At 37.9% G+C, this 16,484-nt stretch overlaps 1 protein-coding gene across 2 annotated transcripts in view; it reads right to left on the bottom strand.

The window, feature by feature from the left end:
* Positions 1-3,825: 3,825 nt before the first annotated feature.
* LOC111150173 (leucine rich repeat containing G protein-coupled receptor 4) overlaps positions 3,826-16,484 on the bottom strand; it is a 102,995-nt gene continuing 90,336 nt past the window's right edge. For both annotated transcript variants that reach the window (XM_022507572.1, XM_022507571.1), the window contains 8 exons: positions 15,238-15,309; positions 14,091-14,156; positions 13,267-13,338; positions 11,496-11,567; positions 11,074-11,199; positions 10,114-10,229; positions 9,776-9,859; positions 3,826-6,857 (listed from right to left, as the gene is read on the bottom strand). In XM_022507572.1, the coding sequence (XP_022363280.1) occupies positions 5,581-6,857; positions 9,776-9,859; positions 10,114-10,229; positions 11,074-11,199; positions 11,496-11,567; positions 13,267-13,338; positions 14,091-14,156; positions 15,238-15,309 (1,885 nt within the window). In that variant the 3' untranslated portion in view covers positions 3,826-5,580. The remainder of the gene's footprint in view (positions 6,858-9,775; positions 9,860-10,113; positions 10,230-11,073; positions 11,200-11,495; positions 11,568-13,266; positions 13,339-14,090; positions 14,157-15,237; positions 15,310-16,484) is intronic.

The raw sequence follows: 16,484 nt of genomic DNA, 5'->3' as shown, positions 1-16,484 counted from the left end.
GCCCCCCGCCCCCCCCCCCCCCCCCCCCCCCCCCCCCCCCCCCTGTCGGCGCCCGTGGGGGGGGAGGCCTACCCCCCCCCCCCCCCCCCCCCCCCCCCCCCCCCCCCCCCCGAGCTCCCGCTCCCGCTCCGGCTCCCGCTCCCGGCTGACGGCTCCGAGAGCGCGCGTCCCTTGTCTGCTGTGGCGCAGCAGTTCCTGTGCTAGAACTGTGCGGTCACTGAGCAAGGCAGAGCAAGAGGCGGAAGCCAAAACTAACCCCGTATCCTTTCGAGGTCAGGGTTATAAGGCTCAGTCGTGATTTCTTTCAGCACGCAGCCATGTTTTATGAGGAGGGGAGAGCGAACTTTGTGCAAGTTTCCGAGTGTATTCAAGAATGCACTTCGGGGACGATCTTCAGTTGTTCGGTAGCACCTTGTTTGCCCGGAAACTTCAGGTAACTAGCTTGTCTGTGCGTGTCAATTTTGAGGTCTTTTGAGCCTCTAGTTTACTAGGGCCTCTGCTAAGCACTAGAGATAGAGGAGAAAAAAAACCCTACCGTCACACGTTCATTATTATATGGTATAGCATCATACCATTAAAATATTCTGTGGTAACACATTTTATTCATAACAAAAATGTTTTGTGGGGCCTCGGAAGGAGCCCTGTCCTCTCAGGGATTGGGAATAGGGATGAAGGTAGCAAGCAAGAGGTGATAGACAATAAAGCTGGATGCTTTACTCCTGCTCACAAAACTCTGTACAGTTGTAAATAAATAGGGCTTTTTGTCCTATTTATGTCATAATGCATATTGCTAGTAGAAATATCAGAGTGAAAACTGACAGAGGCCAAAATAGCACACAAATTTTGTTATTGACCAGAGTGATAGAAAGTCCGTGATGAAATTTAGATCTGCAAAAGTTGACATAGGAGAATTAGATATGGTAGAAATAATAGCAACCGAGGGCAATTCAGAAGGCAGTAGCTATAGTTAATAAAATATCAAGTGGTTAAAACTGTTTTAATGCAATGCTAACTTTTGTTAATTTTGTTAAAATTTTCAGTAAGAACAAAATGGAAATGGAAGAAATTGGATTTAACTGAGTAATAAAATTAATCAAAAAATAAAAGTGGCTTAGTTTACATTCTCTACCCCAGTTATTAAATTTTAGCATATCTGGTTAAAACCATTTATGAGAACCTCCTTAGAATCAGTAACAGCATCAAAAGGCCTAGGGCCACTACAGGGCTTCATAGGAGGTAAATTTAAGCTATTCCCAAAAGACATAATCTGACATACCTGAAGCAAAATAGGAAAAAGCACAAGTCTTAGTAAAAAAAAAAAAAAAAAAAAAAAAAAAGTGACCTGGATTTGAATCAGTGATTTTTTTTTCTTACTTGGTTTCCTTAAACAAGCTGTTTGGCTTTTGTAAGTCCTAACTTACTCCTTTGTAACATAGGGAAATAACCTACCTCCCAGTCATATTATCTCATTAATAATAAAGTTTCTGGCACAGGACCTGACAGAGAAAACGGTAAATGATAAATTGTGTCATTTAAACTCCCAAACTTTTCCACTTTAGCCTCTTGGTATCAGAAGCTAAAATGTCATATACTTCTCTGCCTCCTCAAAATGTTTTATGAAACAAATTATGTCTTTTCCTTGATGCCTCAGAATCCTAAAATAATGACCAACTACTACATTATGCCATAGCAACACTGGAAATAATGAAGCAAAGAGATGCATGGTATGGGTGCTGCTACGTGAACATAATTGAATCATGTGGTCTCTTTAGTGTCTTGTCATTGCTGAGAGTGCAAAGCCATAATCAAGTTTGGTAGACATTTTTAAGATTTTTTTTTTTTTTTTTTTTTTTTTTTTTTTTTTTGAGAGAGAGAAGGGGGGGGGGGGGAGGGGGGTGGGGGGAGAAGCAGACTCCCCACTGAGCAGGGAACCAGACAGTGGGACTCCATCCCAGGACCCTGAGATGGTGACCTGAGCCGAGGGCAGACACTTAACCAACGGAGCCACCCAGGCACCCCTCAAGTTTGGTAGAATTATACATAAATGTATAAATAAGCTCAAAAGAAGGCCTCTCCCCTTGAGTTTTTGGGTGTTAACTTAGTAACTTCTTACTACTCATTTATTTTCACTTTCATGGTATATATTCTAGATAACTTTTTTTTTTTTTTCTGGCTTTGTAACCTTGTTATAAGAGTAACTTTTGCTTAAAAATCCCTGTCTGACTTTGTTAAAAAAGTAACACCATTACCACTTAGCCTTGTAAGAATATATTGGGCAACTTTTAAAAATTTATCCCTGGACATATTGAAATATTTACAGATGAAGTGCCTTAGATTCACTTCAAAATAATCCAAGGGGCAGGTATCCCTGGATGGCACAATTGATTTGGCTTCAACTCTTGGTTTTGGCTCAGGCCATTGTGTCAAAGTCGTGGGATTTTGGACTTGGCATTGGGCTTCGCGCTCAGCACAGAGACTGCTTAAAATTCTCTCTAAGATAAATAAATCTTAAATATATAATACTAATCCAAAGGGCAGATGGATTAGAGGGAGTTAGTAAATAGGTGAACGGGGTGGAGATGAAACAAGATTTACCATGTGCTGTTGATAATTGCCACATTTGGGTGATGGGTACCTGGGCTAAAGGCTGAAGGGATGGGAGGAATAATTACACTATTCCACTTTTTGTTATGGGAATTCTAGACATATACTTAAGTTTAAAACAAATGAACAAAACCAAACAACTAGGTCTCAAAAGGAACTGGGTGCTGGTTTGGTTTCTAATTTGTTAAGTATTCATTTGAATTTCCTCAAGCCCTCTATTTTCTCATTTATAAAATGAGGGCTTCATGATTGTGAATATTTATATCTAAACATTTCGGCAACTGACTACATTTGGTATCATGCAGGATTTTAAATCATTTGCTTTTATTTATTTAAGCAATCTCTATATTAAACACAGGGCTAGAACTTTATAACCCTGAGATCAAGAGTTTCATGTTCCATCAACTAAGCCAGTCAGGCACCCCAATCATTTGTTGTTGTTGTTGTTGTTGCTGTTTTTTTAAGATCTTATTTCTAAGTAATTTCTTCATCCAATGTAGGGCTCAAACTCACGACCCTGAGATCGAGTCACATGCACCAGCTACTGAGCCAATCAGGCAACGCCCCCCCCCCCCCCCCGCAGCACCAATCATTTGCTTTTAAATAAAGATCTAATTCATGGTATTCTCTTAAATTTCACAGTTTTTTTTTTCCATGAGTATGGTTCAGACTTAAGATAAAATAAAATCTTACTTGTATATATCAGCAGTGTTCTTCGAACATTTCTTCTAATACTCTTCACTTAAACGGGATGAGACCAGAGAGGGAGACAAACCATAAGAGACTCTTAATCTCAGGAAACAAATTGAGGATTGCTAGAGGGGAGGGGGTGGAAGAGATGGGGTGGCTGGGTGATGGACATTGGGGAGGGTATGTGCTATAGTGAGTGCTGTGAATTGTTAAGACTGATGAATCACAGACCTGTAACCCTGAAACAAATAATAAATTCTATGTTTAAAAAAATAGTTTAATTCGCCTACTTTAACATTAAGCAAATTCATTAACATACCTAGTTACAAATTAAGGCAAAATAGATTGCTAGATTTCTAGAACTTTAATAATTCAAAACACAGCTTACAATAGTGTATCTCCCACTAGAAATAAATGTGGTAAATGCATGATTTACCACACATTTTAGATACCTGCTCATCTATATTTTAAATGAATGCAAAGTTTTCAGTGACTTGAATTTTGGAGAAAAAAAAAACTTTTAGCTACATATTTTTACCAAGTTATGATTTAATATTTATCAGATGTGTAAATATACAAACATGATAGCAACTTTAAAAACTTGTGAATAGTTGGCCCTACAAAATTACAACACACTGTAAATAAATCCCTCCCACATTTTATACAAACTACATGATTTTGATATACAAAGATTCTGTTTTTATTACACTGACAATGTACAACCAAGACTATTTACAATGCAAAAAAGTATATAAACCACAATTTAACTTTCTGCTACTGGCAGACACTATAGTTTAGGAGGTAGCTTTAATTAAACGAAATGAACAGAAGCCACATTTCCCAACTTGTGTTCTAAAAATAATTTACATAAGATAAAAATTCATTATATGCACAGTATATACAGTTTAATTATTAAACTGCAATCTAGCTTAATGTTTTTTAGTATATCCTAAAGAACTAATATGGCAGTGGGTTTGCTATTGATTTAGCATATTGTTCAAAAAACACACTGAACATTTATAACTTTAAGACTCCACATAGTGACATGTCAAAAGTCCATAGATAAGAATCAAGTAAAATTTTTAAATTGTTAAAGACATAGGCCTAAGCTTTATTCCTTTTTCTTTTTCTTTGACAACACATTTGTTTTGTCTCACAAGAACACAATTTCTGAACTGTTGCATAGGCTCTTTTGTGTTTAAATCACAGTAAGGGGGAAATGTATGGAAGCTACCAGATAACAGCACAGGTTTAGGAGAATCCGGCTCACTAAGAAACCATGATAAGTGCTTTGTGTCAATAATTACTCCCAATTTCTTCCACCTTGACACAATAATTTACCAGTTTATCTTCTGTATAATTCAAACTATCTGTAGATAACATACCAACAAAATTGGATAATGTTGGTACAGCCAATGTTATTAAAGAACTCTTTATGAATGAGAACATTCCATGGAGCCATCAGATCCCTCAGATGCTATTCAAACCCCATATTAGTTAGTAGTTTATCCACATCTACCAAACCCACACAACAATTAGTCCTTTACTTCTTCCTAGTGTGGTCACAAGACATTGAGGAAAAAAATCACTGTGATTGTACCAAAGAGATGCGTAATGTCTGAAAACAAAATGTTCAGCTATTCTTTTAAAATCTAACAGTTGTTAATATTGTTTTAAAAACATCTTCAGGTTTTAGATTTATAAGTCACTTAAACAAAATTTATGATGCTATTATGTCAAAGATGGGACCTGAAAATGCAATTGGGTGATAATGCCTACTCTTCTACTCTCACAGTTCTACCTGGGAGACAATCCCTTTTTTGGCCCTGCAGTAAGTTGTCCTGAGATTAATGATGCAACATTAGGTAAAATTAGCAAGACTTTTTCTTAGTTACATAAAATCACATTTTCAAATATTCTTAAAAAAATATTAACAGCTGTTCTTCATCTTGTGCTTAATTCTGAAAAGGTTTAAATTTGCTTCTTACGGATCAGGAAAGCCTAACGTTATATTGCTATGATATACATAAAATCTTTTTCAAGTTATACATTTGTTCCAAATAGACCACACATTGCTTGGACATTGCATTTTTCATCGATTTACAGTTTAGGCACTTGTTCTCTGAAAATGTCTGGTTTAAGAAATAAACTGCCACCTTCTCCTCCTTCTAAGTGACACACCAGGCAGTGATCACAGAAGTGCTTCCCAGATGAAAGAGCAGACTAGGGTTCAGTCTATAAATGCTGTGATTTTGGTTGATGGGGGAAAGTTACAAACATGTCAATTCAGTCTTTAACTCTTGGTAGATTGTAAGCATAGCGCACCAAAGGGAATCCTCGACTCTGATAGAAGCAGGCTCGTCCACAGGCCTGCACCTGGTCAGAGCTATCGGAGACAAAGGAATCTTCTTCATCTGCATAATCAGAGTGGGCCGATTGTGTGCCACAGTCAGACCAATAGCTGTCTGGTCTTTGGCAAGAACCCACTGCCAATGCAGGACAGCTGTGTGATTTTATTAAGTGTTTGCATGACACTGGCTTTGTCAAAAGAAAGGATTCACAGCAGTCACACACAGTCAGGTTACCCTGCAAATGTGAGTACATGCCACAGTCATAGAAGAAATCCTGTTCTACACAGCCGGCTTGGCTACTGATGGACACTGAAACCGATCCGCTTTTCTTGGTAATGTGTCGCTTCAGTAACTTCCAGTCTTCTTTAAACTTTGGGTTGAAGAAAACATATAGGACCGGATTCAGGCATGCGGGCAATGGGAAAAATATCAGAGTAACAGACTTCATTATTTCAGGGCTGATGGAGATTGCAGTGATTAGTGGCGCAAATGAGAAAAACGCAACAGGGCAGAAAAAGATGCAGTTGGTGAAGATGAGCCACGCGACATGCTTTATCATGCTAGAATGTGAGTTCTCTGAAAGGTCCTCTTTTTCCAAGTTGCAGTAAAGTTTGGTGTAGATAATTGCCATTAATAAGAACGCTAATGAGTTTAATAGCACTAAGGTTACAGTAAATCCTAACGATGGCGTTTCTCCTGTGGGGAATGGCAAACAAAGGGGTGATGCAGAATATTCCCCTCTATGGAAAAGCGGAAAACATCCTGCCACTGCCGCTCCCAGAAAAGCAAAAAGGGCAGCAATCTGGAACTGTTTGAGATGATTGCTTTTCCCATTTTTCATTATATCTTTTGCAGATAAGCTTCTTTCGACAGCTGCCAACATTAATAAAAATATGGCACTTTCTGAGGAGAAAATAGCAAGAAACCCAGCTATTCTGCACCCACTGCCAATCTCCCACCAAATGCCAAATTCAGCAAATCTGCCCCAGGACACAGCATCCAGAAAAGTTAAGATGCCGGTATAAGCTCCCATGAATAAGTTGGATACAGAAATCAGGCCTATGAACAATTTGGAGGAAGGCAGCGGTGAACAAGATGCGAATGTTGTTAAAATGACAAGCAGGTTGAAAAACAACGCAACCAAGAAAATGAACCACACAGTAAGACGGATCATCCAACTTCCCAGTAAATATTCGCAGGGCTTAAAAGCACCTAAAACAAGAGAGAGAAATAAAAGACAATTTAGAAAACACCCTATTCTCATATGCTATGGATTTAGAGAAAAGCTAAAGAAGGTTAATCTAGAATAATTAAATCTGGTACCAAAATTGAATTGAACCAAATTGAAAAGATTTCTATTTCTTAGCTACTTTAGACATTGGACTAGGCTATTTTAAAAACAACACACTTCAATTTCTTTTATTAAATATCTGGTAAACCCAAATAGTGATAGATAGATAGATAGATAGATACATACATACATATATAGATATGGGTATGTGTGTGTGTGTGTGTGTGTGTGTGTGTGTGTGTGTGTGTATACATATATATATTAATTACAGTGTCTCATACATGAAGAGTACCTGATATACTGAAGGCTTGGAATGATATAAACTATGGTTTTAATTTAGGGTTCATGACTTGCCGTTCTTTTTTGAGAAAGCAGCTTAAACCCATATAAATTTCATTTTCTCGCCTGTGGATATTAATGCCTATTTCATAGCATGGTGTAGTTTAAGTAAAATTATATATATGAGGGGGGCGCCTGGGTGGCTCAGTGGGTTAAGCCTCTGCCTTCGGCTCGGGTCATGAGGTACATAGTTGGCCTGGCCTTCAATAAATAAGAGGTCCTTTTCTTCCTCTTTCCTAGTTCTAATACAGCTTTTGAAAATTATACATGTACACGTATGCATGTATACATCTATTTTTTCCCACATTATGGCTTTCAAGGGCAACCTGATGAAGAAGGTTAAGATAGGTATAATTATACCCACTTTTCATCTAGAGAAATTGAGATGTCAAAATGTTCGATTGACCTGACAAAGGTTATTCAATAAGATAGTGAAGGGAGAGCAAAACCACATGGATGTTAAATATATACAAAGCCATATCCAATAAAACCCTGTGAAACTTACACTAGGATTGCAACAACTAATTTAGTAACTAAATTGTATGTTCTAATAAGGGGCTTTGACAGGCTAGTTATGTCAAAATGACAACTATTTTATTTTAAAATTAGTAAAGAAAAATGAAATGCTGTTTATAGAGCACAAGAAAACTATGTTATTACAATTGCCTAAAACACACGTTCTGATTTATCCTTCTGAACTGTCATGAAGTTTGATATATCCCATAAAGCACTTTAAATCACTGAGACATTCATAGACCTAACAAGCCATCTCTGCAACATTTATGTCTTATAATATCCCAAATATCACAAGAAGTTTAAAAAATTTTTTTAATTAAGTAATTAACTATTTTCATCCCCCTCCCCCCCTCAGGGAGTGTTAAGAGAAAGCTTTCACATTTATCTCTGTATCTGAACTCATCCTCCTTTCAAGGAAGAGGGAGTAGTAGCTCATCTGACCTGAGACAACCGTTCACCCTTTGGGAAGTGTTTGGTAGGTGGAGGTACTTTCCCTCAAAATCCTGTGAAAGAGGCTCCACCCAGCCTCCTCCACTTTAACACAAGGACTCCACTCTCCACTACTTCCTGCTTCTGAGTGAACACCTGGGTGTCTGTGTGTTACTACAACTGAGTGGGGAGTCAGTTCTAGAGTGTATCTCTCCTGCAGCCCGGGGAGAGGAGCTCAGACCAACGACTAACATTCCTCCTGGCTGACTAAGGTTTAAATTCAGTGTGGAGGACATAGAATCCCTGCTGGTTCCGGTCTAGTCTCCCCTTTAATAAAGCTGTTCCCTTCTCATTGGGTTGTGAGTACATCCTCCAGCACAAGGACCCCAGGAAGGACAGTGAGCAAGCTGGACCCCCTTACCTTCCAGTGATTTATTTGGAAACTAGACAACATACATTGTTTAAGGTGAAATGATTCTTTGCCAATTCCATTCACTCATCTGGTCACGTTCAGCTCATTCTCTACATAGGCACTGTACTAAGTAGTAAAAGAATATAAACACAGCCCCTTAAAAAGCTCATGATTGGGGCACATGGGTGGCTCAGTCTGTTAAGTGTCTGCCTCCAGTTCAGGTCATGATTCCGGGTCCTAGGATTGAGCCGCATGATGGGCTCCCTGCTTAGTAGGGAGTCTGCTTTCTCCTTCTCCCTCTGGCTCAGCCACACCCCTACCGCTTGTGCTCTCTCTCTCTCAAATGAATAAATAAATCTTTAAAAAAACAAGGGGGGCGGGCACCTGGGTGGCTCAGGCAGTTAAGCAGCTGCCTTTTGGCTCAGGTCATGATCTCAGAGTCCTGAGACTGAGCCCCACATCAGGCTTCCTCCTCAGTGGGGAGTTGGCTTCTCCCTCTGCCTCTGCTGCTCCCCATTTGTGCTTTCTCACTCATTCTCTAATAAATAAAATCTTTTAAAAAAATCTACTTCATAGCACAGAAGTTAGCCAATTTTTTCTTTTACAGTAAAATTCCAAATCTATCTTCCCTCATAGATGAAGTCTAATCCAACATTACGTCAGAACTAAATATATGGTCTCATTTTAGTAACTTTCCCAAGTCTATTAAAGTTCAATGAAATAAAGTAGCATGAAAAGGAAAAGGAAGGTTGAATTTAACCCACTGAGCCACCCAGGCATCCTGGAAGGTTGAATTTAAAAAGGGGGGGGGGAGTAACACTAAAAATCCTTGCAGATCAGTAACTTCTAGAACTAGTCCTAGAGTTAATGAAGCCCTCAATTTTGCCTCTCAATTTTGAATGCACATAACTGTCTGGGGAGCTTGTTAACACTGATCCTGAGTCAATGAGTCTGGGACTGAGATTCTGTAAGAGATGCCTAAGCTTCTGGTACACAGACCATACTTTGAGGCATAAAGCCTTATGACATCATCTAGTCCCACTCCTGTTATAAAAAAAATCACACATTTCCCCACACATTTCAGATATATTTGCCTAATGTTCATTTAAAGCAATAAACTGCAGCAAAATGTGTTGGGCATACCTGTGGAGGGTGTGCAGTGGATAATTATTTGACTATGTTCTTCATTCTCCACACTGCTCGTGACACCTGCTACATCAGTGGGACCTGAATATATAACATAAACTGTATTTAATTCAAGCTTTGTGCAGTTGAAAAGAACCAAACCTCTCTCTGCAATCTTTTCTGTCATACATGATGTAAATTCAGCTGGCATGAGGCTTCATAACAAAGATGCCAGTAACACAGAAAATGCCATTTTCTCACATATTTCATATTTATCCTTCACAAATGATTACAAGAACAGAGACTTGAATTAATGCCATAAAGAAAGTTCTATTTTTAGAAGTATATGCACTTGCCTTTATCCTTTGCCACACTGTGGTCTTGGAGGCTGGTATCTTCCGTGTTTGAATGTGCATACGAATCACAACCCCAAAATGCACAGCACTGATAAGCATATGGTACTGATAAAGACCTGGAAAAAATGGTAAAATCTACATTGAATAACAACTTCACAAACATGCTTTTGTTTTGTAAAAAGTACTTCCATCTTTAAGAGCTCCAGAGTCAGAAAGATCTGACTGTCACATGCTTTAAAAGCTGGTCATTAGCCTCTCTGGGCCTCCATTTCCTCATTGGTGAAAGGAACTCTCCTATCAGATGTCACCATGACTTTCTCTTTTCATATAAGATATGCTTTTAAAAACTCAATTTAAAACAAACCATATTTAAAATTTAGCAGTAATGCTGCAATTTAAAGTGAAGTCTAATCAGACCCATTTTATACATGAATTAACCATGCCTAATTTATCATACGATACTGGCAGTTTGATTTAAAAATCAATGTCCCAGATCCTTTGTGACTTTCTACCACTAAATGAATGTACTTTGTTCCCATAACTATAGTAAACATATTTATTCTCTTCTCCCATGGTACTATCCCCAACCCTATCTCTATGGTATCAAATGTCTTTATCAAATACTTTATAAACGTATTAGAGCACTGTGCCAATTTTCTGTAGGTTCACACAGGGCTCCTGCAACATTGTTAATGACAAATCTGCTATATGAAAAACCAGTCTGATGAACAGCTATGTTCTCTCTCTGGCAGTCTCCAGGACTCTAATTCATGTTCTCAAAAACTACAGAATAATGCTCATATTCTATTTTTTACCAAATTTGTGAGGACTGAGGTAGAAAATACTCTTAAATTATAACCTCCCAGAGAATCTGGGAACCACAGCAAAAAAACTAGCATACTCTATAATTTAGAGGGCCACCACAACTTCAACAAAAAAGAAAAAAAAGTAAAAACACACCTGAGATTAACAAAATCCTTTGCCGCTAATGCTTCTTTCAGCTTGAAGTTGCCAACAAGTTTCAGTTGATTTAGCCCATTCAGGCCTTCCGTAGGAAATGAAGTTAATTCATTGAAACTTATATCTCTGAAATATGAATGAGACTTCAAATTAACTCCTAGGATACAAGTTACACAAAAACATCCATACATGTGTAAACATCACAAATATTAAAGTTGTACAAGGAAGTTAAGGTGTAGTAAAACAATAGATCTGGCATGCTTCTTGCCATCTAAGAAACCATTTCAATATGAATGCAGCTTAGCATTTACACAAGGGAACAACTGAACAGAAAAATATTTCCATAGGACAAAGCTAAATCACAAGTTCCTGTAGATGGTTCATTTCTTTCAAGATATTACTGCATAAAATCATCAACTTACAGGTTAGTTATTGACCCAAGCTTGGCAAAAGCTCTGTTGTGAATTTCATGGATCAGGTTTCTACTCAGATCTCTGCAATGACAAGAGTAGCATTGTTAATCTTTTCAAATAAATTCAAAATTGCAGTTACTTAGACCACACTATGGAATCTGAGGTAGTCACAGTATCCCTGATAAGATAACAAATCTTATTAATCTTGACCAACAACTTCATGTTTATGTTGAATCCCTCCCCTTCACAAAAATCTATTTCTTGGAATGGGTTCCATGGAGCAGTAATTCTAGTTGGCATCTGTTTCAAAACAGTTGTGAATTTTCTCCACCTTATCCTTCTGGTACCAGTTCAAAAATATAAGTGATATGATATAACCTTTGGTACTATTAAGTAGGTGAGGAAAAACTCAGCTCCTGACAAAGCTGAAAATAAAAACAGGTTTCATAGTATTTGCTTTCTCAAAGGTCAGTGATAAGGCCCTGAGGGAAGACAAATAATCAATATGTAAACAAGAGCATTCCAGAAGGCTTCAGATATCATTCTTTCCCCAGCAGGAAATAAAAATCCTATCAACACCAAAGCTGTACTATATTCAGAAACACACCCTGAGAAATTCTGATCTTGCAGATTTAATAAAAACGAAGAAATAATCTACAACCACCCTTAAACGGAGCATTAATGGAAATTTAAAGGGTGGATAAATTCATTCCATTACCCATCTCCTGGATCACAGGACAACTGGACAAACTTGGTTCCAAATCATGAAAAGGCCAGCTTTTCATTGTTGTAGCTTATCAGTGCTCTAAGAAGTGATGGCAGCTAGGAGCCAGTCCCCTTCCTTGCTACTGCCCAGACCCATGCACAGTAAGTCTGTTAGGCACAGGGAAAGATCCCAACCTCCAATAAAATATTTTCCAGTATAAAACATTTTCAGTGTCTTACTGGGGATCTACTGGAAGACAGGATTCAATACATGTAATTTCACTTCACCTTCAATTTTTTAAATTTGCTGTGTATTTTAAAAGTGGTCACTATTTTAGCATATTGTGTTTTCTGCACTAAAGTTCTGTGAAGGTGGGGACAAGGCCTGTCTTAGCCACCTCTCTATCCCCAAGTGCTTAAGTGAATATTTGGCACAAATACATACTCAAATGCAAATACATTTTTTCTAATGAGTGCTTCTACTGGATATTAGCTATATTTGTGACAATACATACCACAGCATGAGGGTCAGCACATTTTTTCTGTAGAGGGCCAGATAGTAAATATTCTCACCTATAGGTCATATGGTCTCTACTCCCCACTACTCAACTCTGCCATAATATGGCGAAAGCAGCTTTAGACAACACTTACTCAAAAGGGCATGGTTGTGTTCTAGTAAAACCTAATTTACAAAAATCGGAGGCAGGTTGGACCTGGCCCATAGGCTATAGTTTGCCTAGCCTAACCCTGCCCTAATGGAGCGGCAAACCTCATTAGCATGACAAGAAAACAAGCAAGCTCTGTCTCGCAGGTTATATGTGTTAGGCTTTTTCACTTACTAACATAAGATAAATCCTCTAAGGTAAAAGGTAAAATATACTAACTAAAAAGCTAAAGGTTAAAAAAAAATACTGAGAGTGGAGTATTGATAAAGTACCATGTGGTAAAATCGGAACAGTATTTACACGTAATAAATTGTATCTTTAAACATATCTATCATGGGAATTGTAATGATATATTAATTTGGAACTGGACAAAAACTGTATTTGTTTCTAATAATCAGAGAGAAACTTACAGAATCCTCAGAGATATCAGGCCTTGAAAAGTACCTTCTTTTATTTGGTGGATCTGATTACGTTGCAAAGAACTAAAAAAAGAGAAGAAGAAGGAGAAGGAGGAAAAGGAGGAAGAGGAAGGGTGATGAAAGAAAAAAGAAAAAAAAGGAAAATTATTTTCGATTTTGAAAGCTAACATTTCTTCAACTTTTTCTAAGTTTAAATACTCATTCATAAGTAACAATGATTGATCTTGCTGAAAGTAAAAAGAACTGCCATTTCCTCCTCTGTAATACCACAGAGTTAGATTAATTGGTATTCCCCTCCCAAATTATAGTGGGAATTAATGTATACTATCTAAATTCCTTAACAGCCCCACTTAGGAGAGCAGGAAGACAACATGGTAAAAAAGGATCCAGGACAACATAATCATACCAAGTACTGCAGGAAGAAAGCTAGAGGAAGAAAGGGATCAGAAACAGGAGAATTAATGCCTTCCTCTCCCTTCTCCCAACCAACTGCCACCAGAGCTTATAGGTACACAGTAGGTATCCATGTTTGATTTCCCTCAATATCCAGGAACAGTTTTGTTGGTTTGCTTTTTGTGTACACAGGCTTCCCCCTATAACGTCTCCCAGAATGCCTGATAAATACCTAAGAAATGCTGGTTGCATGACCATAGCTAGTACAATTTGACATTCATTCACAGGAACACCTGATTATACACATCTATTTCTCTAATATTTCTAATTTTTTAAACATTAAAGCCATTATTTAAAATAGGACATGTTCAGTGAATCAACAATAAACCACAGCAAAAAGAGTAAGTCAAAAACCAACTTACATTTCTTCCAGAGCATGGCAACCATTAAAGCTTGGAAGGTCTTTTATATTGTTGTAAGACAAGTCCCTTAAAGCAACAAAAATTAACAAATTAATTTCTATGTTATCAGAACACTAAGTTAAAAGGAGCTACACTCAGAAGTATTGAAAGCAGCTCCAAGATCTATAATAGAGAGCTGAAGAAAATAACTATGTTTTTTCCTACAATTTGTAAGCTTCTAGAGTACCTCAATGATATAGCAGGCTTATGATTTGCAAATTTCAAGTACATAATATGGAGTATAGGCAATACAAAATATATTAAAAACATTTATTTTTTTTATTTTTAAGTAAAATTAAAAACATGAAGCATATAAAGTTAAATATACAAAAATATGGAAAATATATAAAATTATGTGTAAGTGGTAGATTTTTAAAAATATTTTTATAATATTATAAACAATTTCTCTGTTATTTAATTATATAGCTGTGAGGGATGGTATGCTCACATTTTCAAAAAAATTGTATTAAATCATGTACAGGGACTCAATAACTCTCAGTTAATTCCACCGCAGTGTTTCCTCAGTAGTGATCACTGTGCTTGATACTCCACAACATTTAATGGCTTGCTTCATCAATCAGTCACTTATTTTGTTACTATCTCTATCCACTGAATACTTAACAGCTTAGAAACTTAATTGTTTGTTCTTGTGACATTTTTACACCCTTTATTTACTTTTAATTTCCAGATAGTTTAAAGTTTTTGGAAAGCTCCGTGCTTAGCTGGTTCCTGACCCAAGAAAGATTTGGGCTCTGCTTAGGTTATGGATGAAAGAGAAAGACATGGAAAGCTGACACTCCTGGGGCTTCTAGGCTAAGGACAAGGGAGTCTAGTCAGGAAAAATACCAAGGAAGAGCCTAGTCTGGTTTTACTTTTTTCAAAGCAAAAGTCCCAAGATGTGTGACATATATATCACTGTAAAGCCAAATTGAAATAAATGTTACCTACCCTGGGGTCACGAAAACACCTGCTCATTTCCATAAAGGGAACAAATAAGACACAATTCTACCCTAAAATCAGCTAATGTAAATAGCTTATCAAAAATAAAACAATATATGTGAAGCACATAAAAGAAAAAGTATGAGAAGGGAAGAGGGACCCAACTTACAAAGTCCGAAGCATCTTTTGTTCTTGGCACAAGTTACTGGATATGCTGCTTATCTTTGTGCCTGTCAAGGTCCTGTGGAAAAACATTGTTCATCTAAGAAATGTTTCAAGTTGAGAGGGTAAATAAAATGCTATTCTCACATAGAAAAAGAAACAGATATTTGCCTATGAACTAAAGCCCGTGTATTCCGCTGCCTACTTATTCCCTAAAGTCAGGTATGTGGGGAAATGGATTAAGCCTCCATTATGGATTTCATTTTCATAGTAAGGCAGAAAAGCCTTACTATGTTAATATTGTTAATACTGTCCAGACAATGAGGCTGATTTCTCATGTGGACCAACAGAAAAATACTAATCCACAGCCACAGCCTGACTACAATCATGTGTAACACCACCTCATACCCAAAACGTGGGAAGCCAACTCAGCATCCTGCATTCCAAACCCAGCCAACCTAACTCACCGTTCTGAAATGTTCTCTTCCTCCCTCCCTCTCCACGTTCCCATCTGTAGTCAATACCAATTCCTGTGCTTTCTTCCTTTGTGGTGTGTCCAGCATCTGATTCTTTCTTCATTTTTACTGCTATTATGCAGATCACACATGGAAAGAGGCAGAGAGCCTCAGGCCACTCGGAGGAACACCAGTGGTGTTAAAGGTGTCCATTTAGCAAGTGGATTATTCCTAGGACCTCCTTGTGGTTCTTCCCATCTCTAGTCTCTCTTGCCCTAATACCACCTGCTGTCATGTACTCGACACATCCAAACCACCTTAATAGTCAAGTTTAAACTTCTGAGCCCAGTGCTTCCAGACCACTTTTTCCTTACATCTTGGCATATGTGAAAATCATAACATTTATGTGACCTACTCTGGTAAGGTTCCCTGTGGCTGGAGACCCTTAGCCAGCTCAGGTTCTTTCTGGCTTTCTGGAGGGCTCAGGTCAGCAAAAGCTCAGATCCATATGTATCCCATTCACAGACCATCCACTGGGAAGAATTGCCATAACCAAATGTTCCATGTTCGATGGCTCCCATTTTAAAACCGTAACCCAAATGATTTTCCAAATTTCTCCATATCACACCACATTCCATTAAACACATGCAATTCTAGCTATACATGATCATCTGCATGCCACCCCTGAGGAAATTTTCAATATTCCCCATTTTACTAAATCCTGCCTTTCTAAATAAAAGCCCCGGCTCTGGGAAACCTGACAGTATTCAGTTTTGAAAACATTACACCTCCTCCCTAA

Source organism: Enhydra lutris, unplaced genomic scaffold (assembly GCF_002288905.1).
Source record: "Enhydra lutris kenyoni isolate GAN:26980312 unplaced genomic scaffold, ASM228890v2 scaffoldscaffold22, whole genome shotgun sequence".
Lineage (NCBI taxonomy): Eukaryota > Metazoa > Chordata > Mammalia > Carnivora > Mustelidae > Enhydra > Enhydra lutris.
Note: the sequence above shows the minus strand (reverse complement) of the source record. Positions and strands in the feature narration are given on the sequence as shown.